Source organism: Melozone crissalis, unplaced genomic scaffold (genome assembly GCF_028551555.1).
Source record: "Melozone crissalis strain CALT ecotype California unplaced genomic scaffold, PUWL_Pcris_2 ptg000006l_1, whole genome shotgun sequence".
NCBI lineage: Eukaryota > Metazoa > Chordata > Aves > Passeriformes > Passerellidae > Melozone > Melozone crissalis.
Window position 1 is genome coordinate 50988920 of NW_026535784.1, and position 25421 is coordinate 51014340.

General features: G+C 39.4%; 1 protein-coding gene across 4 annotated transcripts in view; it reads left to right on the forward strand.

The window, feature by feature from the left end:
- Positions 1–25421, forward strand: part of MAPK10 (mitogen-activated protein kinase 10) — a 140282-nt gene that overhangs the window by 110263 nt on the left and 4598 nt on the right. For all 4 annotated transcript variants that reach the window (XM_054296077.1, XM_054296079.1, XM_054296078.1 and 1 more), the window contains 4 exons: positions 11198–11380; positions 13578–13702; positions 22974–23037; positions 23518–23595. In XM_054296077.1, coding sequence (XP_054152052.1) covers positions 11198–11380; positions 13578–13702; positions 22974–23037; positions 23518–23595 — 450 coding nt within the window. The remainder of the gene's footprint in view (positions 1–11197; positions 11381–13577; positions 13703–22973; positions 23038–23517; positions 23596–25421) is intronic.

Genomic DNA, 25421 nt, shown 5'->3' on the forward strand with positions numbered 1-25421 from the left:
TCATCAGCATCCTTTTCTGCAGCCAGTGACCACAGCTTCGTTGTCATGAATGTCTCTTTATTAATTTAGTGGTGTGTGTTTGGGAGGGGTGAGTTGCACAAGTGAGGGTTTTTTAAAGGTGGTAGAAGGGGAGGCACAAGACACTGCTGACCTCGGGGAGAGATGTTAGAGGTTCTGTGTTTCACACGCATTTCTGCATCTCTGTGATACTCAGACATAAATCATAGAAATGCTTATTTGTTACAGACTCATAGAATTGCTTAATTGCTTTGTTTGGTTGCTCTTCAGGTGGTGTTAAAGTAGAAAAGCAGGAAATGGTTTCAGTTTGGGCACAGCTTCTTCCCAAGACTAAAATCATCAGTTACTTGGTAGTAATTTAATGACTCAGAAGTCTGGGTGTTTCTTGGGAAACTGTTGTAATGGATTTGGGTCTGCCATCTTTTATTTAAGAACATGGAACTATTATGTGAAAGCAGAATATATTGTTGGCATCAACAGGAAGTGATTTACAGATAAACACACTAAATCAGTGGACAAGCAGAGTAAGAAAATATTTGTTTTCCTTAGAGACCATTCTACACTCAGGGCTGAGGCAGCCATATTTCTTATTTTATTCCATGCTTTATTGAAGCACTTTAGCATTTATCAGATTGTGGAACACTTCCTTGTGTATAACAATAACTGAGATCAGTACATGCTTGATCTAACGCCAATCTTTTACTGTCCATAGGATAATGAATATGAAAAATGGACATGGCCTGTGTATGAGTTTTCCTTCTATTTTAAATTCTGTACTTAGATGACAGAGGAGTTTCCAGGCGTTATTAATTTTTATGTAATTTTCTTTGAGTAGGTGTGCATGCACACTTGTGTGTGTATATGCACACACCAGCTCACTTCAGCACTTCTGACCTCATTTACATTTTAAAGGGTTCAATATTTTGATCAAAATGTGGGAAAAGTATCATCTGAAGAGCATTAAAGAAATGAATGTAGGTAATTATATCATTAATATTTTCACAGCCATGCCTAGTAAGATTCTAACTTGTGTTTTGTCCAAGATGCTGGGTGAGCATGCCCATACTGAAATGAGCAGTGCACCTTCCTTGTGTCTTTGTATGATCTGGAGCCCATCTCCTGCACCTATGTGTAAGTAAACATTTCCCTTCTGTGTGTTAATGGGAATCATTAGCACCGATTTGGGCTCCAGATCTGCTGTGCTTCTGTTTCCTGTCAATGTGGAGTCAAACATTTAAGCACCCCTCAGTGATGTAATCATAACTGGCTTTATGTTCATAGACCTACATTTTATAAGCTAGCATTTAAAGATACTCCCAAATAAGTCCAAAAAGAATTGAATATGTCTTAAATAGCACTTCAAAACATGGTTTCTTTGACACAGCTGCACGCTTGTTAAAAAGAACTTGCACAAAGCCTCTATAATTAAAGCATTGTGTGCCATCTATTATTGCAATAGCTCCACAGAAATTGTCATTACCAGCTGCTGATTTCTTTGGGATTGGCCTGCAATTGAGTTCACGTTCTTCATTTTTCTTTATGATACATTGCTAAACTTGCTCTGTGTTTTTTGTACCTCTCTGCTTTTCTTCTGCTGTTCCATGGCTGCCAATTGCATGGACAGAGAACGATGCCATCGCTTTCTTTCAGGCTCCTCCTCAAAGCCACCCTGTCTCCAAATCCATCCCCCACACCCTTTCCCTGCTGCTGAGCAGCCACGAGCAGGGGTTCAGCACTTCTGGCTCCCCTGCCCATCTGTGCAGCTGGAAACCAGTCGGGAAGCTGCAAGCTCCAACCCAGCCTGCTGAGATCCCTGACCTCGTGCCATCCTCTGCCTTAAACCTGCACAGAAAATGCTTAGCATTGCTGGAAAAAAGATTATTTCTTCTGAGCAGTGATGGAGTTGGGCAGCTGGATAATTCCATCAGCAGGGACTCTAAGCCCTCAGAGCTCGAGGGCAGCATACTTAGGGATGTGTTTAAGTGCAGGAGCAAGAGTAATTAAACATCCATTTCTTTAAAAAAGTTTCCTCTTTGACATAAAATGGGTTAAGCCTGGCAGTGTACCAGAATCTGCTATCAGCAATTTTTCTTAACAGGCAGTGTTTCATTCCACATCCACACTGTGTTTTGAAGAGTATTTAATACTAATTTGTGTCAATTTTTATGCATAAATAACCATGAAAAGCAGTTTTGAAGCTAAAAGATTGAATATTCATGAGAAATGCACTGTCAGTCATATATTTGACTGCAAAATTTCTATTTGCCATTTTCTAATGGTTAAGGAATGCAGGTCATTTGATGCTGTTACAGTTTACACAATTAAATAGTCCATTCAGCTAACTTTAAAAATTTCAGTAGCAAAATTCAGAAGCAGAAAATGTGTCTGAGTAAGTGCAGATTGGAGTGCTTTGCTGGGCTGCTGCTTTGTCCACTCCTGTAATCCATCTGAATTCACTGAAATCACTGGGGTGAAGCTGAGAACAGAACCCACCTCTATTCTCTTAGCTCCCAGTTGGGAAGAATGATTGGCAGTGTCCAAAATCCTCATGGTCTTTACTGATCCTCAAAATTTTACTCTTTCTCCACCATTTTTGGTGTATGCATGTGATGCACTTAATTCGTGTGCTATAGCTTTTTCTTTTTTTCCTTTTAATTTTTTAAATTTCATATGAGAATTCCATTTCAATGTTGGCAGCAGTAGTTCTGCTTTCAAAAAGCAATCAGCATGAAGCTTGCACCTAATTGTGCCTTGAGCAAGGACGTGGTGTGTTGTGTTGCCTCAGGAACAATGGGATAAGCTGGCTGTACCTGAGTCCGACTCTTGTTCCGCATGTTCTCCTCAAGATTTTATGAGGGAGACTGTTAACCTTTTCTCATGGCTGCATGGATGATCTGGAGGAGTGAAGGAGGTGCCTTAGTCCTCTGGTGAGCTTTGAAAGTGTAGTTACACATTTTTTAGCCTCTGCAGGCATTTTGGGCAGACAAGGATAAATGTGCTTTTAAATCCTGTACTTGGACAGGTTCAGGGAAACAATTATGTATTGAGTAGAGAGATGTGATGTCAGCTGCTCTTAGTATGTGTCTGCACAAGCTTATGCAGCCTTATTTTACCTTATTCTACAGCTGCAATCCTGCCATGCATGTTGTAGGGATGGAGGATCAGGGGATTGCTGGCTCTTGTGCTCTGTGGAAGTGTCTTAAATACATGCCAGCTCTGTTCTGCTCCCTGTCCCTGAGGGCAGCTTCCCACAGGGTCCTATTGTTCCAGACTCCTTGAACAGCTGGAAATTTGCTTTCCAAAAGTTTGGGGTCCTGACTTTATTCTTCACCTGACTCATATTCCTCAGGACTGCAAACTCCACCAGTGCAGGATGGCTGCAGCCCAGGCAGCCTTCAGAGGACTTTAGTGGTGCCTTGTCAGATAACCCTTAACCAGCTGGGTTATCAGCTGGGCTCAGTGATCCTAAGGCTCTTTTCCAACCTAAACAGGTCTATGACTGTATGAAATTTCTCACTGAAGTTATTAGGTATCAGCCATATCAGAGCTCTTGAAATCTTCAGGCAGTGCCAGGTGCAGCAGCAGCAGATGTGTTTGCAGAGGAAGTTCTCCAGCCATCAACAGATTTGATGAGCTTATACTTCGGCTGAGCTGCTGAAAAAATGCTGGGCAGAGCTTCAAAGCCATATTGTGGAATTCAGGAGATAAACAGGGCCTTCTTGAGCTCAGGAAGGACAGCTGAATTTCAGAAGATAACCAACATCATTAAAGATTCTCACAGAGTTGAAACTCCTTCAGCTGAGAAGGAGTTGAGCTGAGACTCAGTGCTCAGAAAGTGAAGAACATGCCCAGTGTGAGATGAAGAAAATAGACAGAAATACGTGTAAGCCATCAATACTCTTGAAGGACCTCATTTTTTAAATTCACATTTCTGTCCATTGCATTTCAACAAAAACAAAACTGTGCTTTTCAAGACTCATGTCCTGAAACAATAGTTTTACCTTTTGATAGATTCCTTCCAGATAGAGTTAATTGACTTACAAACTTCACATCAAAGTGATCAGCATTGCTGGTGAAATACAGAGCAGAAAAATTACTGTAGTTTCTGAAAATACTATTCAACATATATATTTTGCCTGATAACTTTGTCTAGTTTCCATAAACCAATGCTACTGTATTGAGTCAGAATTATCTATACAGTCCAGCAATATCTGTAGACAAGTCATTATAGCAGAGGCCATAATCTTTTTTAAAAAGATAGGTTTGTACTTTCTAGGATTAGTGGCAAAATTATTTCCTCAGGCATCAAAGATCTCAATAACTGGTCTAAAGCTTTCTGTGTTTTATGCAGAAGAGGCAGGGACTGTTCTGAAAACATAAGAGAACAGGTTATTGGAAACTGTTCCAGCAAACCTTCAAAGAACTAATTTTTTGTACCTTTTCTTTGTCAGGAAATCTGATCTGATGGAAAATGGCATAGAGCCTGCAGAAATTTTGCACAGAAGTCTACTGTGGTCTTACCTGTTAAAACAAGTACAGATTTAAAAGTTACAACAGTAAGAGAAACAGCATTTTGTGATTTTCAGGCTATCAGTGGCAGTTAGAAATCATAAACTCCTTAGGAAAAGCAGCTTTGTGAATTTTCACAATAAATTAATTCTGCTTTAAATCCGAGATGAGAATTATACTCTATTTGAAAAGTAATTTTTTGGAGTGGTTTTTCTGTAAGCAAATTTTTATTGTGTGAGCAATAATGCTGAATGAGCAGTGGTTCCATGGAAACAGTGCTATTTGTGGATAAACCACCAAAAAATGAGTGCCCAGGCTGCAAAAATCCACTCCCAGCACTATTAAATGGATGAAAGGTTATTCATTGCCTATTGATTATTTTCAATACAGCAATATAACTCTTTTAGAAGTGTTTGTACCAAACACAAATTGTTTGAACTTTGGCAGTGTGCTAGCAGCTTATCATTTTATCTTGGAAAACCTGCCATCTGTATGTAAACACAAGGAAAATGAGAACACTTGCTCCTATCCAATAATACAACTCAGATAATACATTTGGACAAGTGCTCTATTGCATATTTATTATATTTTCTCATTAAGATTTTTTTATTTCTCTCTTTATTCAGCCTTTTCTCTTTGCTGACTTTCCATCCTTTGAGTGATGTGTACAGCTTTCTCTCTTGGAAGTCAGAGGAAATGTAGAGAAAGAGCTGATGAAAAAGATTCATGAAGTATTGGTGAGCTGAGGGTTGCTAGAGGTGGCTCAGCTCATAGGTAGATACAGATATAGACTGACAGATACATGAATATATAGAATGGTGTCTGTTGTTGAATATTCTTGAGCTCCAAGGCCAAAATTTGTCTTTCCTTAAACACTGAGCAATTGAGTAACTGTTAATTGTTGTAAAAACTCACTGGTAAAGGGCAAAAGGAACTTTTGAATAATTACACAAATGAAAACACAGAATGGTTCTGTTTTCTCCTGATTCTGGAAGAGGAGCAACCCAACAGTTTCCAGGAGCCTGTTTTCTATGTTTTGGGCTTGAGGAGTCTATTCTTGATTTCTTATCCAAGTTGTCGGAGGTACACCTGAGATTCAGAAGCAAGATCATACCAAGTTCACTGACAGTAAAAAGAGAAACATTTAGGATTGTGCTCTATCACTAAGATCCTACTTCCTATGCCAACTCCTAGGTGGCTTTTATCAGCACCTGTAACCTGTTTGTGGTGTAACAGCTGTGGATGCCCATCCCTGGAAGTGCTTAAAGCCAGCTTGGATGGGGATGAGGCTTTGAGCAACCTGGCCTGGTGAAAGCTGTCCCTACCCATGGCAGGGGACTTGGAATGAGATGAGCTCTAAGGTCCCTTCCAACAATGATTTTATGATTCGCTTGCTGCTGTGTAAGCACAGATGAGCAGCAACTGAATGAAATACCAGCCAAAAAAATAGTATTTGAAAATTATAGTTAAGGAGCCACAAATGAGCATCCAAAATGTTAATGATGGCATCTGCACAATGAACACTGCTGTCTTCTAACTCCTGAATTATCAATGGTAATCTTCTAAAGTAATTTATTTGTGCTACATCTTGGTTTTTGTTATCACCACATCCTGTTATCCCATCTAAATAGCAATTATTATTCTGAACAGTGCACAGTATTTTCTGTTGCAGTCTAATTTTTACAAATGCCACATTCTTCTCAAAGTGTTCACCTTGGAACAGAAAATGCTTTATAGTTACTGTCTTGTCAGATGGTAGCATTTTCAATTCCTTTTGTGCGGGTTTTTTTCGTAAACTGCGTTGGCATCAATGTGTAAATTGTGGGACTGTGGAAAAAATATGAACGTGACACTGATGTCTCCCACAGTGAAGCTGGCTCGTGTCTTTTTTAGCAGATTTATTTTAAAAAGAGGGGTCCAATTAAAATTTAAAAAAAAAAAATTGGCCTATCATCTTTTCAGTTGTTGCCACAATTTTGATGTTGGGGAGGGAACTATAGAGCTTTTAATAGTAATTATTCTAAATTTGACAAGTTATGAGCATTAAAAAATTGCCTGAAGTGGAGCAGTTAGTTTTTGTTGGTGGAATGTGCAGATTTAAGGAGAAAACAATGAACAAGGTGGCTTCCCCAAGATTTTGAGATTGAAAAGAGATGATCTTCCCCTGTCTGCCTGTTACAAACAAAATACCCTGTGTCTGTTTTTTTTATGTTGTGCCTACCTTAAGAAAAGCAAGATTTGACACATCCCCATTTTAATGATGTCCAGAAGCAGCACATTTACCCAGACAGAGCAAACCCTGCTCCTGCACAGCAAAGCTGGTTCAGAGGTGCTGCTGGGCAGGTGGAGCAAGAGCAGCCCAGGGTGCCGGGCAGGGCAGCACGATTCCCACAGCACCAGCACTGTCCAGCACAATGCCAGCAGCTCTCTCACAAACAGCCTTTCTGGCACAATCACTCCTGTTTCCCACATCACACCCCATTGATACTGCTCGAGGAGCATGTCAGAAAAAGGCTTCTCTTTCAGATGAACAAACATGAGAGATTAAGTTATTTCTATTGCAGTACAACTGAAACATCCTAAGGCAAACGGTGACTCCTGCAAACCTTGCTGTTGAACTTAACAAAACACAATTTTTTGCTCCAAAAAAGAGTGTAATTTACAGACACATCATGGGAGGAAAAAAGATAGGGAGACAATAATTTGTTGTCTAAATTGTTTTTTTAATTACAAGCTACTATTTTGTATACTATAGAAATGCTTTTAATATTTTCTGACAGAGAAGTATTGTAAATTTTCTCTTATAGCCAAACTCAATTTCCTTATAGTTGTATGGAAATTTTCAGGAATTTTATTTATCTGAGGTTTACAACTGAATGAACAAAACACTGTTTTTTAATCCATGGTTTTGAACTATATTGCATCAATGCACACAGAAAAAATAAATACAGCTACACTTTCAGCCTGTGCCTCTAAATAGATGACTTCACAGTGAAGTCTGGTTTTTTTTTCAAAAGAAATGCTTTATTGTTAATTCACAATATTATTTTCCCATTAAATTTTTATGCCTTTGCTTTAGAAAAATATGTCACTTAATCTGCAGTTCAGCTTTGTGTTGTTTTCCAAATAAATAACGAAGTATTTAGAAAGCAAAGGAGAACAATCCTTGGGAGAGTATGAAGCTGAAAAGAGAAAAGGTGGTGAGTGAGCTTGAGGCAACCTGAGGCCTCAGTGATAAAGCTTCCTTCAGAAGATACTCATTTTAGATCTATTTTCTGAAATCTTTGCTGTAACCCTGTGTGGACATGTTAATGCTACTAAATGCCTTATTGTTAGTGCCAGAGGCAAGCTAATAAATCCAGGTTAGATCCCTTCTTCTGTCTTAAACCATACAGATGCTGTTATGAATGGTTGACATGTTTTCCTTGATCCTGCTCAGGGCAATGAACAGCTGAACTGATTCAAATAGCTGTTAAGCAGAAATTCCATCATTTTCCAGAGCTTTGGGTTGGAATTCTTTCCAATTGTCAGTCTGTCTAACATTTGCTTAATTTCAAGGGGAAAAACAGGGTCCTCTTTTTTTCTTTAAGGGATTTTTTTCTTTTATTTTCTTTTTTTTTTTTTTCTGGAAAACTTCTGTCAGAGTTATGTGCTCACTAACTTTCAGTACCATTTTTTCAATAATATCAATAGTTACAATCTCTAATCAATTCATGTCACCTCCAGTAGATTTTGATTCACATTAGGACTGTCCTGTAGTAACATTTGTTTTCATGCAGAATTCCTGAAGCTAATGCTGGCTGGCAGCTAGAGAAAGCTGTTTCTTTGCTTTGATGTGTAGACCTCAGATTTTTTCCCAGACTTTTCTATAATCTCATACCATGATAAGTACAACTTCTCATCACCAAGTGTATCACAGATGCATCACACGCTGTGACTGCATAAAACATTGCAGTGAAAAGGAGCTGGGCCAGCAGAATATAATCCAGTGGTTTTAAGGTCTAGGTAAGGGGAGCACCATTGCTAGAGAGAAAATGTGTGTGTCCAGCTGACTAAAACATTATCTAACTGCTTTCACTTAACATGGTTTTGTTATTGCTATGATCAGGACAAAAACAGTCCTGAGCGTTCCATCATGTCAGTTTGTGTGTGTGTGTGTACATGTAAATGTATCTAAGGAGAAAATGAATGTATTTTATTTAAGGGTTTTGGCAGTATACGAATAACATAAGTCAGAAAAAATATGGCAAAGAAGCCCAATTACCCATTCAGATCATTCATTACTCAAAACCAGTCCCTGAGGTTGATGTGACATAAAGCCTGACCTTTTGGCTCTGGTTAGAGGAGGGCTGCAAAAGGTCCAGTCAAAGGAGCAGGACATGGTGGCTCTGCCTGTTCTGTTCCCTTTGGCTCTGGCTTTTGCAGGGATGACTCCATCTCAACATGTCCCAGTTGTGGGTGGTAGTCTGCTTGTGTGTTGTGTCTTAGTGAGAGCCTTTCTGTCAGCTTAGAAGAAATGTGTGCAGTGGGAGCTGATCTGTTGTCTGTGGGTTTTCCTTCTCCCTTCTCCGTCACCACTGATGGTGGTTCCCATCATGTAGGCCCTACTCTGGGAACACCTTGCACCCCTTTTCCCTTATTGCTCATGTCTAGGGCATCTTACTACCTGTTCCTTCTGAGTGTCCAAGTCCCACATAATTCTGTGATCCCAAAGATAAGTTTTCCTTTGGCCTTCACCAAATGCCTGGGAGATGGTTCACCTGCTCTGTACAGGGGTGACCTTCTTTGAAACAAGTTCTGTGTTTGGCCCTCCCAGTTTATCAAACACTTCACTCAACATGCACAGGTAATGCTTCCAGTGATGATTTTAGAGCTTGGCACTCTCACCCATTTAGCTTCTCTTGGCACAACTAACAGCCTCTTCATTTCTGTACTCTCTGTTCTTCTCTGCAAAGCATTTGCACACTCTGTATTCTCAGGTTCCTCAGAGAGCTGCTTCTGAAGCAGTTCAGCTAGCAGTCACTGAGGGGTCTTGACTTGAACATAAGTTTAAAATGTCAAACCTCTTTATTTTCTAATGAAATATTCAGGCTACTCTTTGAGCAGCTGTAGTCTTAGATAACTTCACTATTGTTGCAATTGTTCAGTTTTCTGTTGAGAAAAAGATATTTTTCATGGACAACACAAGATAAGCTACATAGAACCCACATAGGGGGTGTGTGTGGGAGGGGCTTTTCTATATAATTATTAATGTTAGTTTAAAAAATAAGAGGTGTTTAGGAAAATCTTTCCAGGCTGCTTCTATTTCTACCAACCTTTTTCAGGTGAAAATAAAAAAATTTAAAACACTGGTTTAGAATTCTTAAAGCATATGTTTAAGTTATTTTCATTCCTTTAAGCACTTTTGATTATTAAACCTGCAATTTTTAAATGAATTATTCACTTTTTATTTTGTTCAAATAAGATAGTTCAGGTAAGTCCAAATTTAGTCTGTCTTTACTTTCCAAGATATGTGAAAATACTGTTTTCATTTCTCTAAAATAAAATACTTTTTAAAATCTGAAAATGCTACTGCAACCAAGAACTGCTTTTGCTTGACTATATTTTTTCTGTTATCTGTCTTAATATTTGGAAAACTCCTCCACACTTATGATACTGATGAAAATAATAACTTAAAAGAATACTTTTAAAAAACAGAAATCTCTGTGCTGAAATGCTTTGAATGTTTGTCTGTTAAAAGCCTTTTCTTTCCAGTGTGTTCTCAGCAAAACTCCCTTCATCGTATTTCTCAGCATCAGTGTACCATGGCTGCATGTAACCCTCCTTGTTTTTCCCCAGGTAGGCATCAGGTTCTTAGCTCTGTGAATTAATGTGATGTAGAGATGCTACTGATAATTGGCTTTTTTGTTGGCACAGCCAGTCTTGTTCTGAATGTGGCTGAAAGAGCTACATAACACCCATCAGGTGCCGAATATGTTACCACAAGAAAACTAAAATATCAACACCTCAACAAATAAAAAGCTCAGTAGGAAATGCCTGTAAGACACTTTCTTTTGAGGCATTAGAGCCTGTTTCCCATTAGCCAGTATCAGATTAGCAATCACTTTCTCAGTTAAAGCGAAACATCTGCCTACACCTGTGCATCATTTGTCAATAGAAAATGAGTCCCAGTGCGTTCTTGCAAAATCAAACAAATTGTGTTTGAGGGGTTGCTGGTTGCCTGGTATTGGAAAAATTAGCATCAGTGAAGTTATTGGAGAGAGTAAAATGCAAAGCAGACGAGTGGAGGAAGATTTTTGTCCTGTGCAGAACTTCTTTAAGCCAGCTGGGTCTTCCTCTCCACAGACTGAATAGGGAGGCAGGTGCACATGTTGTTCTTCCAAGCTGAAGTGGTGACAATTATCTGCATGTAAAAAAAGGGAGTGCAAGTCACTGGATTTCAAGTTTTAAAAAAAAAGGTAACAAGTGTAGATGCAAAGAAATTGTGTGTGAGAGTTTTTCGCTTTGCAGGCTGTTGGATCTGGAGTAATAGTGAGAAGGAAAGAGAGTGACTGTAAAGATGTTACGAAGGGAGTTAAATACCTCTGAGGATTCTCAGAGGACACATGCAGAAATGTCAGGAGGCTGTGTGGGGGTTGGCATTTTGTTTCCCTTAACTACTGCTGTTCAGATATTGATCAGTGGAATAAAGTTATTGAGCAGCTGGGAACACCGTGTCCAGAATTCATGAAGAAGCTGCAGCCAACAGTACGGAACTACGTCGAGAACAGACCCAAGTACGCTGGCCTCACGTTCCCCAAACTTTTTCCAGACTCTCTCTTCCCAGCAGACTCAGAACACAACAAACTCAAAGGTATGTCTGACAAAGGGATGTGGTTCATGTGCAACAGCTGCAGTGGAATGAAGGCTTTTCCAATTTTTCTTCTCTCTAGTTGCACTCCATTTAATGGAGTTAGTTGCAGACCAGTGACTGCATGGGTTTTGTTCAGCTGAGAGGCAGGATTTGGAAATGGCTTTTGGAGATCCTGGTGCTTGGGCAGCCAAGGGAACATAATCACTGATGCATTGATAATATTCCCATGGTGTTCCACATGATGATCCTGTGCCTCAAGGAATTGAGGTGTTCCTTTACTCTTATTCTTGAACTTTTTACACAACAGAGCAATCGAACTTCCATTGGGAGATCTCAGTACTTGCACTGGTTTTTTTTAAGTGAAAAATACCAGTTCAGCCAAGTGCCTGCCTCATAGCTCTACATTTGCTAGAAAATACAAATATATTATCAACATCAGCCAAAATGAAGTAGACGAGGCTTAGTATCCACTGGGGTCGATTTCTTCTTTTGAAAAATCCTGTGGGTCACTTAAGATATGTGAAGTAGAAAACTAACTTAATTACAGTGTGACTAGATATCCCCCTGTAGAAGAAAAATTGCCATGATTTTAATCATATATTGAAGTATTTTTTTCACTTTAATGGAGCGTTAACCTCCTATGGGAAAGAGTGATTATTGTGTGTTTAGTAGGCATCCCTGGAGCCCCTGCAGACCTGTGCTGTGCACTGGCTCCGCACCCCTCCAGTCCTTGGAGCCACTCCCACACTGGCATTTAATGGTTTCCAATTGCTTGCAATTTGCATGTCATTACACGAACCAGAGTTTTCTTCCAGTTAACAACTGCCTCACAGCCCAGTTGCTGTCCTGGCTCTGGGAGTGAGGGGAGAGGTCTGGGCAGATGCTTCTGGATACACAGAATTTTATACTCCTACCACAACACAACTGAATAATGGAATATTCCTGCATTTGCAGCTAATGTATAAAAATGACTGTCAAACAGTGCTGTTATCTTTTGGGTACAGAAAGCACATACATTTGAGCATCCTGAATGCCAGTTTTGAAGATATAGCCACGAAGCAAGAAACAGGAACCCCTACTTGTGCAGCACTGTATCATCCCATGCCCTGCCTAAATATAATGTAATATTAATGGTTTAATTAGATACTCATCCATGTATGATGAGATACCTAATAATATCTTTGCACTTACTGCTCTTTGTAACTTTTTTCCTTTCATTGTCTTTTTCACTTACACAGAAAATAATTTTGAGCATCCAAGAGCTTAGAACACTACATAGTTAATAATAACAATAATAACATAAATATGTGTTGTTATAATTTATTTGTGTGGGTTAAGATGGTATTATATTTTTTACAAACTCCAACTGGGAAAAATCCATTTGGGTAATATAAAGCTGAGTTTGTGGCTTTGTTTGCCACAGGCAAACAGGCATTTTTGCCTCATCAGGCATTGTTTGCCTGATGGGCACAATGGAATATATTAGCAGGTAAAATAAATCAATGCTGCAATGTAAAATTCAATGTTTGTGTGTGTGTATATATATATGTATATGTAGTGCAGGATGATGTGCCCCACTGATTTAAATTTCATTATGCAGGACAAACAAGACTCAAGCTGTTCCAAACACTTCCATGCCCCAAGGCTACAGATTTGAAATTATTGCTTCTAAGGGGATGCCTTAAGATTAACCTAATCTCTATGCCTCATTAAAATATTTAATGCCTCACAGCAGATTAGGTGAGAAACTTAAAAACATCCAGAGAACTGTGGATGATTTTCTGAGCCAGTCTAAGAGTGCCTGTAAGTTTCAGGCTTTGATTTAGTAAAGCCATGATTTTAGACTTTATGTGAACTTTTTTACTCTGACCCTGCTAATAATCACAGACACATCAAGCATGTTTTCTTTAGGGTATTATTAATCCCTCTGTGTGGAATCTGCACATATGCAAAACGCCACTAAAGCTCGCTAGGGAACTTATGGTGTCAGCCCTGATTTTGGCACCTTTCTAATGAATCAGACCTAAAATGATTGCTGAAGAGCTCTTGCTATGAGGAGACAGGGGAGCAGAGGTACATACACAACCAATCTCTCAAAGGGTTGTGCCACTGCTCTTTTCCTACCCTTACTAAGGCTCCTCTGGAGGCAGAGGTTATTTTGTATTAACTCTGTGTTTCTCTGCTTCCCTTGTTCCAGCCAGCCAAGCCAGGGACCTCCTATCAAAGATGCTGGTCATTGACCCGGCCAAGAGGATATCAGTAGATGAAGCCTTACAGCATCCATACATTAACGTCTGGTACGACCCAGCAGAGGTGGAGGCGGTAAGTGAGGCAGCGCTGCTCCCTCAGCATGCCCAGCACAACTGGGATTCAGGGATTCCTGCTGCTTTACAGCAGCACAACGATGAGCATGCTGGAAACAACAATTCTGGGACTGCGGTGGTCTGGGGAGTGATGTGAAGTGAGATCTGTAGGGACAGCATCTCTCTCTTTATTACATTCACTGATAATAGATGGGAGGAACAAAAACACTTCAAGCATTTTCTGCTTTCTTCTAGAAAGGATTTTGTATCCACTAGCTCACCTTTTTAGATATAGAACTCAATCTGGCAGAAGATACTATCTTTCTTTCCAAACCTTTCCCTGTGGAAGACAGCAAACATCTCTTTTTATGTTTGTGTTCAAGAATCTATGTAGAGAGGAAGAGAATTAAGCAAAAAAATAGTTGGGATTCTGGAAAAAAAAAATCCTGAAGTCAGAATTCAGAAAAATCCTAGCAGGACATAAATTTTTCTATAAAATTAGGGGCTCAGGTGTTTTCCTGGGCTATGGTTCAATGTACATTATCATGTACACTGTGTGCAAACAAAAATTGATTTTTCCTTATAATCCTGTCATGCTCTAGACTCCTCTCTGTAAGCCTTGGTGAGGCTGCTGTTAACAGGGATGAGTGCAATCTGTCAGCACTTCAGTGGCATGGTATAAAAGGTATGGTATAATGGGTGTAGGTATAGATTCAGAGAGATACTTTGTAATATCCTGTATGAAAACAGGTTCAGAAATCTGATTTAGCCACCATAGGAAATGAAGACCTAGTAAAATTAAATCACTGCTGTTTAGTGATATGCTCCAATTCAGTCTGTGTTCTTGAAAGTGCAGTAAACTTCAAAAGTAAATTGAATGTTCAATCTCCCATCAAATTTCCAACACATGGGATTTTTTCAGAGGATGTTATTTAGGAGTACTTTATAGGGCTTCATTTTACCACTTTCATTTTCAGAGGGAAAGTTGAATTGGAAGACTTTCTTTACATAATGAACAGTTTATTAAATTATCCATCTGTTCATGCTGACACACCTTCAGTGGCAGTGGTTAGCTACAAGTCATTTACTAATTATTTTCTGGAGAAAAAAAAAAATATATGTGGGATATTGGTGATTTTCTGTTCTTGCTCAGAAGGGTGTTCTCCAGCAAGTACTCCACTGAGATATCTGCCCTGTTACAGTTGCAGAAAAGTTAGGATCAAATTCAGTAAATATTTCCTAAAGCAATGGGAGATGACTCATCTCATGTATTTTTGTTAGATCTTGCCAAATTTATAGCAGGGGTGGGACTTAAAAAACATCTAGAAACATCCAACAAATTAGCTGTTTGAGGGGTAGATACTTTTGCTTATTCACTTAATAATCTGACTCAGTAAATTTGACTATACTGAACAAAACCACAGAAGTTATAATAGGGTACAACTGAACAAAGAAAGTAGTACTTGAATGACATTTCAAAGCCTAAAAATGGCCATGTGGCTTGTTAATGTTGAATTTGCAGCATGATGAGACTATGAGGCAACCCTGCTTTTTCACAGAGTGCCCTGCAAATGTGCAGCCAGGGAACCTGACAAGAAAGCAATGGGAAAATTAGTGACAGAGTTGTGCTTAGTCATTGCATAATGCTTAACTTCCCACTATTTTTCCTGGTTTCCCCACTGGGATTTAGAAGCCTGCAGTGTGTTGCATCTGCCCATGTTCACAGCACTCCTTTTTTTTGGTAATACTTGATAAGCACTGTTAGACAGAAGTTTTTCATCACGTAGCTAAAGGTTTGGTAGTGGGATGTTTTGGGATTTTTAAAGTTTTCCTCCCATATTGTGATAAGAGACAGGATTCCTCCCAGTATCAGTAATCCTGTACAGTAGAGATAACAGAGATTAGGATTATTAAACAAGATGCATTTTCAGCCAGTATAGTACTGGGGAGGGGGGAATTAGGTAACTTCTGCTGTCTAGTTAGATTCCTCCTTCTCCCCGGTAAATTAATTCATCAAAAGCAGCCAGGCATCTGTTGTACAGTGTCCATTTCATTCAGGAGCATGAGAGGACAGGTAACTGGAAGAATTTAATGTGACAGGAATTTTGAAGTGAGCTGTTGCAGCATCGTTAAATGTCAGCATGTGCTGGAGTAGACAATGCAGAGCACTGAAGCCAGCTCAGGGAATAAGCAGAGAATTTGGTGTCAAAGTTTAACCTGGAGGTAACAACCCTCTGTGTCTGCTCAGATTTACAGCATTATAAATGTGAGGGGAACAGATAAAACAGCCCTACCCAGTGAAAAAGCAGACTAGTGAGACAGTTGCAGTCCCTTTTTATAAGTCTATTATAAGTTTATGGTCTTTCAGAGACTGTGTGGGGGCAATAGAACTATTATGTCTTGTTCTAATGGGCAAACACTGTGCACAAATGGGAAGTGCTGGGAATGAAATACCTTTTCTCCCACAATATGTCACAGCATTAAACTCTTCTGGGTGAACCTAAATGCTCTGATTTGATTCTCTGACCCAGAGAGGAAGATGAGCTGTTATTAGATGTGGGACTTACTATTCACCAGCCACAGGAGGTTACTCAAACAGTGCTGGAGCCCTCCCACAGAATTTCTTCATGAAACAAACACAGCCAAAGTCCTCAACAGCTCTGAAACAGCCTCATAGTCACAGCTAGAAACAGGCCTTGCACAGGTTTGGAGCTTACTGTGGATTTTGGATTTACAGGGAATTCTTCAGTCTAACATAGGGAGTTTGCCAGGTTCTTTTAAGCACGCACAGCTTGCCACAATATCTCTGATTAAAAACAGCATTAGGTTCTCCACAGCATACGCCTTTGTTCTGAAATTATTCTGAATAGCATTACAGTTAATTTCTGTATTCAGCCAATGACACATAAAATATGTGTTTTTTAAAAATAGAACATGCAAAACATGAACAGGAGAACATGTATGGCTTGGGTTGTGTGGAATTCCCAGATGCTGAAATCTGTTATCAATCTTCACACCTAATTTAAATGTAGGGAAACAAGAGTTCACAGGGCAGAAGTATTATTTACTAATACAGTGCAGGAAATCTACTGTAAAATCAGGATCAGAATTTATAGAACTTACTTCTCTGTTTTATTCTTTAGTTCAAGACTCTCCTGGAAGTCTCTTTTTTTCAGCAACTGTCTCAGATCCACTTTTAAACAAATATTATATTTGTTACTTTGATGTGAGGATATTTACCTATATAACAGCATTTGGACTATTATATAAATAAATGACACACACGATACCTATTCTCCCTCCAATTGCTCTATTTTCTGGAAAGAAGAGGTTTCCAATATCTCTTGCCTCTACATGCAGACTCTCCTGTTTGTTGTAGATAATCTCATTATCTCCCTGATGACATATTAGCTTCTCCATTTTCCTGTCTGAAAATGCTGTGCTTGAGACTGTTTTCAATTACCCAGCTGCCTTTTTTTTTTTTTTATTGAAGCTGCTATACATTCTTATCCTTCACTGAGATGATTTGTGAATAAACCCCAAATCTGGTATTTAAGTTTTCATATCTACCCTAATGTTTATGCCTATTTGCAGGTCACTGGGTTTTATCCCAAAATGATCAAATTGTGAACAAAATGGATTCCTACACATTGCTTTAGCACAGTAAAGTTCTTCATTTTCTTATTGATATATTCAAAGAGACCATTCATGTTGTATTGGATTCCATTTTGGAACCTTTTGAATGTATGTGTGATGTCATATTGATTCCTACTTGGGAAAACTTGTTCCATTTCATGGGAACAAATCCAGTTGCAAAATTTGCTGTAGCTTCTTATGTGATGTTTCTGTTAACTGATTTCAAAATTTGTCTTGAACTTTCCTGTACCTGCAGTTATTTTTTGTTGTCTGATCTGTGCCATCCATTAGAAGAGAGATTTCTAAGAAACAGAAACATCAGATGTTAAAAGTATTCCTTTCAAGCATTCCTCTATGTTTGACAGTATTTTACAGCAGTGATGGATTTTATAGGGTTTTATTCACTGTAACTCATACAGCTTTCATTCCTGGTTTTATTTTTACAGGATTTATATTTCACTGGAGTATTTCTGCATCTAGAACCATCCACAGGGGGCTGAGTTGTGAATTATCATTCATTTTTCTGTGCACGCCAATCTGTGTGTTACCTTCTATTAATGCGATGCTGTTTCCAGTGTTGCTAATGAAAACAACTTTATTTATGGTTCTCAGTCTGAGGTCCAGGACAGAAACTGCTGCTGTATTGTCTTAGCCCTATGTAAACTCTCTATGACCAGCTGTTAAATACAATTTTTTAAAACCAGTTTGTCACAATTAAAAAAAAAAAAACCAAACAAATCACCCACCTCTTATTTTACCTGTGAGCGCTAAGCATCCATTATGATGGAGAAGCACTTTGGAGAGCTCTGTGACCTTGGCGAACACACTTCAAAGAAGGTGTCACCCTCACTACATGACATAAGCAGGGCTGTCAGGTTGTGCATCATTTCTGCTGTTCTTTTCTCTTGCTCAGCTCTGTATGTGAAGATGTTGTATAGAAAGTCTTCAATGAGCTGCCACATTTTTTAGCATCCAGTTACAGGGCTTGGTTTTCTGCTCAGAGATTGATGGTGTGCATCTGTTGTCTCACAAAAGAAGTGTGCATCTCTGCTTTGTGCACAAGCACAGACATTTCCTCTAGTCAACAGCATCTATCTGTTCATTGCTGATTGATTACGGAAGCTGAACACAGCTTCTGCAAAAATCTTTGTTAATGGCAGTGAGGAGGAGTGGTTAGAGAAGAAAGGCATTTCTTTTCTTCTTTTTCTTTTTTGATCCAAACTTAATCTTTTTTCAGCTTGCTTGTTTTATCTTCAAGCTGTTCAGTCATCTGTGTGTAGCCCAGTAATCTTGACTCCTGCTGCATGGCATCCTTATGGTCCAGCTGTTCAGAAACAGCTCTGTCTACAATTTCCTTGATGCACATAACGTGGGGAGTTTTCCAAAAGCTCTGCACAAACTCCAAGGAACTAATGGGCCCAGAGTCCTCTCTTCTTCCATATCCATAGCTGAGATCATCCTTAGCCCACTGTGGAACCCTTTGGCAGTACAGGGTGAAATCCCAAGCACTTTGTAAATAAAGAGATGCCAGACCTCTGGTGACAAGCACGCTGGTGTACTTGGGCTTGCACTGCAAAAATAAATATATGAATGGTATCAGTAACACAATTTAGGTTGTAGCAAAACACCAAGTAATTTTTGTATTCATTTGCTATAAGGATCTAAGCTATTTAACAAAATGTTTAACCTCACACCATTAATTTTTGCATCCTCCAGACCTCTTTTATCTGCATTATCTTGCTAATTCCATTGCTACCTCAGTGTGCTGCTCTACAACTGCTGCCCCAGACCCTGCCATTCTGGGAGGAGATGCAGACTCAAGCCTTGCTCTGCCAAGCTCTCTAAAAACAGCTCATCCCAAGGTCTCCACTGTGCTGGCACTAGCTCTGCAGAGGCAGGGACAGAGATGGCAGGATTTGCTGGAGTGTGAGCTCCAGCTCATTCCCTTTGCTTTCTAGCGGTGGCACACAAACCAATCTATGTGGCTTTGGGAAAGTGAGAATACTTTGGTTTCAACATATGTTTTGTTTTTTTCTCTAGTGAAAAACTTCTCCTCTCTGGATATTAGAATGGTATTTAACAAATCCAGTAGTCTCCTGCTGTTTATCTGACAACATAAACCTCCCTTGTCTTTTGTGTATTTTGCTTTTTGGTTTGTTTTATGATTGGTTTTGCTTATTAGTTTGTTTGTTTTGCCTTTTTTTTCTTTTTCAGAAAGACACCCATGTTGATATTTTCTGTTGGGGTTTTTTTTTAATTTTTATTATGTCCAGCGAATGTTATATTTATTAAAAAATATTTTGAAAATCAATTTGTAAAATGGAAAAGCCAAGAGCCATTGAAACAACAGGGGGGTGTTTTAGTACCTATAAGAAAAATATAATTCATTCTTTGCTTCCATATCCAAAAATAGATTCATTCTTTGTTATTGTTGCCAATGCAACTGCTTGCAAATCAATCTCTTTTGGGGAGAAAATGGCTGCCTTAAACTGAAGCTAGATGCTGCCACCCATAGGATTGATCCACACTCTGCCTTCATTTGATGTTACTTGAACTTGGCACTTTTTCTGAGACTTAAAGAATTGAAGAATCAACTAGGTTGGAAAAGACCTTGGAGATCATCAAGTCCAATCTATGACCTAACACCACCTTATCAACCAAGCCATGGCACTGAGTGCCACATCCAGTCTTTTTTTAAACACCTATAAAAGGTAAACTGTGTAACTCTAGTTGGCATGTGCAGTATGAAGGATTTATAAGAATGCCTATGGCACTGCAGCTGCATCTACATGGAAAGTTAATGATTATTAACTCAGTCATTTTCTAACATTTAAGTAGCAAAGTCAGTTTTAGGCAAAGCTTTGGACCAAGACTAAAATCAGATGCCCAGGAGGATGTGGGTATGGCAGCTGCTCTGATTGGTCCATTGCTGAGACAATACATTTTTATTATCTCTAAAAACCTCTAATTTTATTATCTTTAAAAACCTTCTTCCTCTAATTTTAGAAGTTGTTTTTTTTAAAAAGCCACAAAACAAACAAGTTAGCAGAAAAGGGGTGGTCAGCATGAAGAGGATTACAATCTGTTGGTAACAGTATGCTAAGCTTTGTGGTTCTCCTATGAAGTAATGAAAATTATGAGAAAATAAATTCTCAAAATAGTTTTGGTATTCTCAGCTCACCTCTGTGCCTTGAATCAATGAAAAGGGGAGGACTCAGGGAATTTTGATGGGAAAGCTTCACTTCTCCCAGTGTGAAGTACTGGCCTGGGCTCCCAGCAGAGCTCCATTTGACTGTGCTCTGCACAGGCTTTAGAGTGGTTACAGACCCAGCCTCTGTAGAGCAGGGATTTAGTCATGCTGTTATCTTGCTGAATGTTTGTTACCCTTGGCTCCCTCATGCCTGCTGAGAGCCATGTCTCATAGCTGTGGTTCTGCTAACTCACAAGTAAATAGTCTGCAATGTCAGCGCTGGCAGAGCAGTAGAATGCTGTGCAGGTGCAGCTTCTGGCATCCTGCAGTGTGTGAGGGACAGCTTGGTTGCTCTCCCTTGTTTGATTCTACAGAAAAATAGGAGCTTGGTAATGAGTGAGGTTATTCTGGGCTCTCTCCCTGGAAAATGCCTTTGTTTCCAGAGTGTATTAATCTAGGCAATGATTACTGCTGATTTTCTTGGTGCTTATTACCCCAGCTTAAGATGTAGCTGAATTAAATTAGAAGAGAAATAAGCCAAAGATTCTGTGGTTGTGTGAATTGAGGACAGGTGCATCTGATCACTCGTTCATTTTGATCCTGCAATTAGTTTTTGGGAATTAAAGTAGTGGGGGAATCTATCCTCTTATTTCTGTCCTGGGGGAGAAATACAATTTTTTCTATGGAAAGTGTAAAAAGAGTGTTTACACTTGGTAGAAGCAATTTTAACCCCACCTATGCTTTTTGTAGGCTTCTCCCTGAAGCTTTTAGAAAGCTGCTTTCAGGATATTCTTGTCCAACTTGGTTTGCCTACTCCCTTTGCACCTGGCAGAGAAGAGGTGGTTCTGTCACTGTAGGTCAGTTCAGCCAAACACCTCCCCTGCTGCTCCTGTAAATCCCTACCCCCCTCAATTTTCTTGGCATGCTCCAGGACTGGCTGAGGGGCTGAGCAGGAGCCCAGCAGGCTCAGAGGGAGGAGTGGAGCTTACCTATCACAGCCCACTGGTCAGTGGTGAGGATCACCTGTACTCTTGTAGCATCCAGCTCCCTGACAACACCCAGCACGAGAACAGAATCCCCACAGAGGTTGTGCCAATCTTGGAGGCATCAGGGCTCACTGGAAAGGAATGAGGAGGGTGGTTATGGTAACAAGAGAACAGCTGCACTGGTCTGGGGCTGTGTCTTACCTTGCTGATATAACAAAACCTCAGGTACCCGTGCTGAGGCTTGGCACTCACTTTAATTCATGATGTGTTTCCTTCTCAGGTATGAGACTCAGCAATCCATCACTTCACCTAATCCCCTTATCTTCAGCCCTAATATAAATGTCACTCTGGGGAAACTGCCCTTGTTTTCAGTGGATTTGTCCAGTACAGCTATCATATAATTTTCCTGGTCCATATCATGTCACTGAGCTATTACTTTTTCAGTAGTATTTGTAGCATGCAAATGGCTTAATGGACTGATGGAGTTGGAGTCCTGAGAGAAAATTACTAAATTCTCAGTGATTCAAGAAAACAGCTTGGTAAATATGCATATAATAGGAGGATGTTTTGAAGGGGACTCAATGTCAAGTACCCAAGATGGAAGTCAGAGGAAGCACATCTGAGCAAGAAAAGTGTTGTGGATCTTGTTTCCATCTTCATTAGGTGCTCTTACCTCAGATGCTGGAGCTTCTGGGTAGAAGGAAGGAGGGGAGAGTCTTCCTTGGCGTCTTTAGAGCCTTCCTTCCTTGGCTCTGCTGTATTTGGCAGCCAACATCAGGAGAGGCAATGATGGCTTAGTTGCCCAATGAAAGCAGGTGTTCAGGTTCCCTGAAACTTTAGGTGCCTTTGTCTCAGTAAATTCCAGGATCTGCCAGTTCTCTGAGATGCTCATCAACTAAAAGAAACAAATAATAAAAAACTTTCTACTCAAAGTAAAGTTAGTTAAAAATACATATACTGGAAATTTTGGTAATTTGGAATATGGATTAGAAACTGTTGCAGAGAGACTTAGTTAAAAAAAATAGAGTTATTTCAGGAAGTCTGTATAGAAGCAAATCTAAAGAGCAACTTAAAAATGTTAATGATAACTTAAATATGTTAATGTTACTAGTAATTATTCAAGACTGCTGTTTGTTTGGTATACTGACAGTACCTCTCTGCTGGTACAAATAATTTAGGTGTGGAGTTTCTGGGCTCAGTACAAGCACAATGACATTGTTGATCTGGGTTTTATTTCAACTGCAGCTATGCCTCCTTTTTAAGAAAGGAAAACAGGAGTATGTTGATTTCTCCTACAAAAAGAGTTAACTTCCAGAAGTGTTAATCCCCTTAATATTCAAATGTGTTTCAGATGTTTTTGCATGTACAGGATGGATTGCAAAGAGAGAGAGGAGAAATTATCTTTAATTAAGTAATTAGTCCTGATTATTTACACTATAACAGACAATTGACTAAACAGCTGTGTTTCTTTCCTGCAGCCTCCTCCTCAGATATATGATAAACAGCTGGATGAAAGGGAACATACAATCGAAGAATGGAAAGGTAATTGCTGTTTAGAATTACATGGGAAGGAGTATTTCAGTGGCAAAATGGCAAAAACATAGCAAAAAATATGGAAAATGTTCTGAGGGCTATCATTTTCTACATAGGTTACTGTTAACACAGGAGATGTAGATTCCAGTGCTTCACTGAAATCCAAGGAGAACAGAATACTGTTCAGCAGGGCAATGCATCAGAATTTTAGCCACAGTAAAAGGTGCTGTGATATTGTGCTGCTTCTCTTCTAGATAGTGCAGCATTAAACAGTTCCCCTGCTCTGGCTGAATCCCATTTGACTCCATTCAGCTCCAAAAGGAGATGAGAGGAGGGGAGGGGAATGGAAGAGAGAGGTCTTAGGTGAGTAGAGCTGTCAGACTTGGGAAGACAAGGCAGGGCAGACTTAGGAAGCTTATGTGGTATTTATTCTGTTCCTGATCACAGGCACTGGCCTCTGTCACTAACTGTCCCAATTCTCTTTTCCAGAACTCATCTACAAAGAAGTAATGAATTCTGAAGAAAAGACTAAAAATGGCGTAGTAAAAGGACAGCCTTCTCCTTCAGGTACTCAGCCCCAATGAATAACCTTGGTGTTGTTCTCTACTGGCAAAGAGAGAATGGAGATTGCTGAAGGGCTTAGGCTGCACTTGCAGTTATGCAGGCCAATGAAGAAGTTTTTATGAGATCCAGATGAGTTGACCTTTATTAATTGTACTCCAGTGTCATGCTAATATAGTGCTTCAAAAATTGTCTTCTTGCTATTTGAGGGACAGTTGTGCTGGTATTGTCTGTGGTTACAGATTTTATTCCTCTGAGTGTGGAACTTTCTCTCACACTGGTATTTTCATGCTGCTTGTGGCTGGATAACTGAGCCAATACTTTGGTAGTTGAAACAAGCAAAACTGGTGATGTTAGCACACATTAATCTCTTGGACACACAACACTGCACACCTGACCTCCACCCCAGCCCCATGTAGGTGTCTGGTACTAATCTGGTAGTCTATCCTCTCAGGAGTCCAACCACATTAGAACAGCTGGCTGGCAACTCTTGATGACACCTCAGTGAGAAGGAAAAGTTGTCTTCAACCACTGACTCCTAAAGTCCTGTCACAAAAAAATAACTACTAAATTTTTTCAGAGTAAAATTCACATCAGCAGTCTTTTCACAGAAATGCAAACTGTTACTTCCAGTACACAGAAATACATATTTGTGAAGGTACAGTTTCACTGGGAAACTTGAAGTGCCCAGATTTTGAGCACAGTGTTCCAGCAGTATTTATGAGTAAAACTGCCTTTCCTCAAAGTGTAATCATTTAACTCAGTGCTCTCTGCATATTTTCAGACAGCTTTTTTCACACTCTCATTTTTCACTTGCTGCTGAGCCAAGGTAATGTTAGAACAAGAATACATCACTAGTAATTGACAGGACAAGGGGGAACACGTCAATAATGGAGGGAGTTAATAAAGTGCTGGGTGGTGATGTTGGAGCAGAAGCCCTGCACCTGGATTTTGACATGGATGAAGTAATATATTGGAAAGAATCCACTGTGTTCTTGCCAAGTAGCAAAGAACAGAACTTGCAGATTTAATTTACCTAACTATGGTGCCACCACTGAAAAGAAATCTGGGCCCCTAAAACTTATCTGATAAATCCTCATCCTTAAATTTTTCTTTCTTGCAGAATTGTGGCTGCAGGTTGATTTATGATTAAGAAACACTATAGGTGCTTGTTTCAGGAATAAACTACCCAGGAATTTCTTTATTAATTTCATATTCTGTTTTTGCTATGTGGAAGGTTTTTATTGTTTATGTAAAATATTTTCAAACACACAAAATTGTAATTTTTTACCTAGAATGTGTTCTGCTGTTTCTCTTTGACTGTTTTTTGAATGTTAGGCACCAACAAGCTCATAAAATATTTCAAACTGCTCTCAGATGAGGCTGTTTCATGAAACAGTAGATTTCCTGTTTTTCTTCAATTTGTGTGCCTGACTTAGATTTTCAGCTGAATGAAATAATGGAAGAAAGAGGTAAAACACCAGTTCTGAGCATAAGGAAAATGAGAGAGGCTCTGCTTATTGGATGGTATTCTTGGCAAGAATTCAGGAAGCTGAGATTTAGTGCTCTATCAATAATCATGGCAAGCAAGCTGGAGCTTAGTTTCCATGATTACTTGATAAGAGTTTTGGGGGAGACTGCTGAAGCTGACAGCATCAGGGATAATAATTGCTCATTGATAGAGCCACGTAGAGTGCCTGTGTATCAGGCTGTCAATCTCTTTTCTGTGGAGAATTGGTTAGTACAAAATATCAGCTTGGAAACTCAAGCAGCTGCCCCTCATGCTTATGTTCAGTGAACAAAATCAACAATGTCAAAAATTGTTCCCAGCA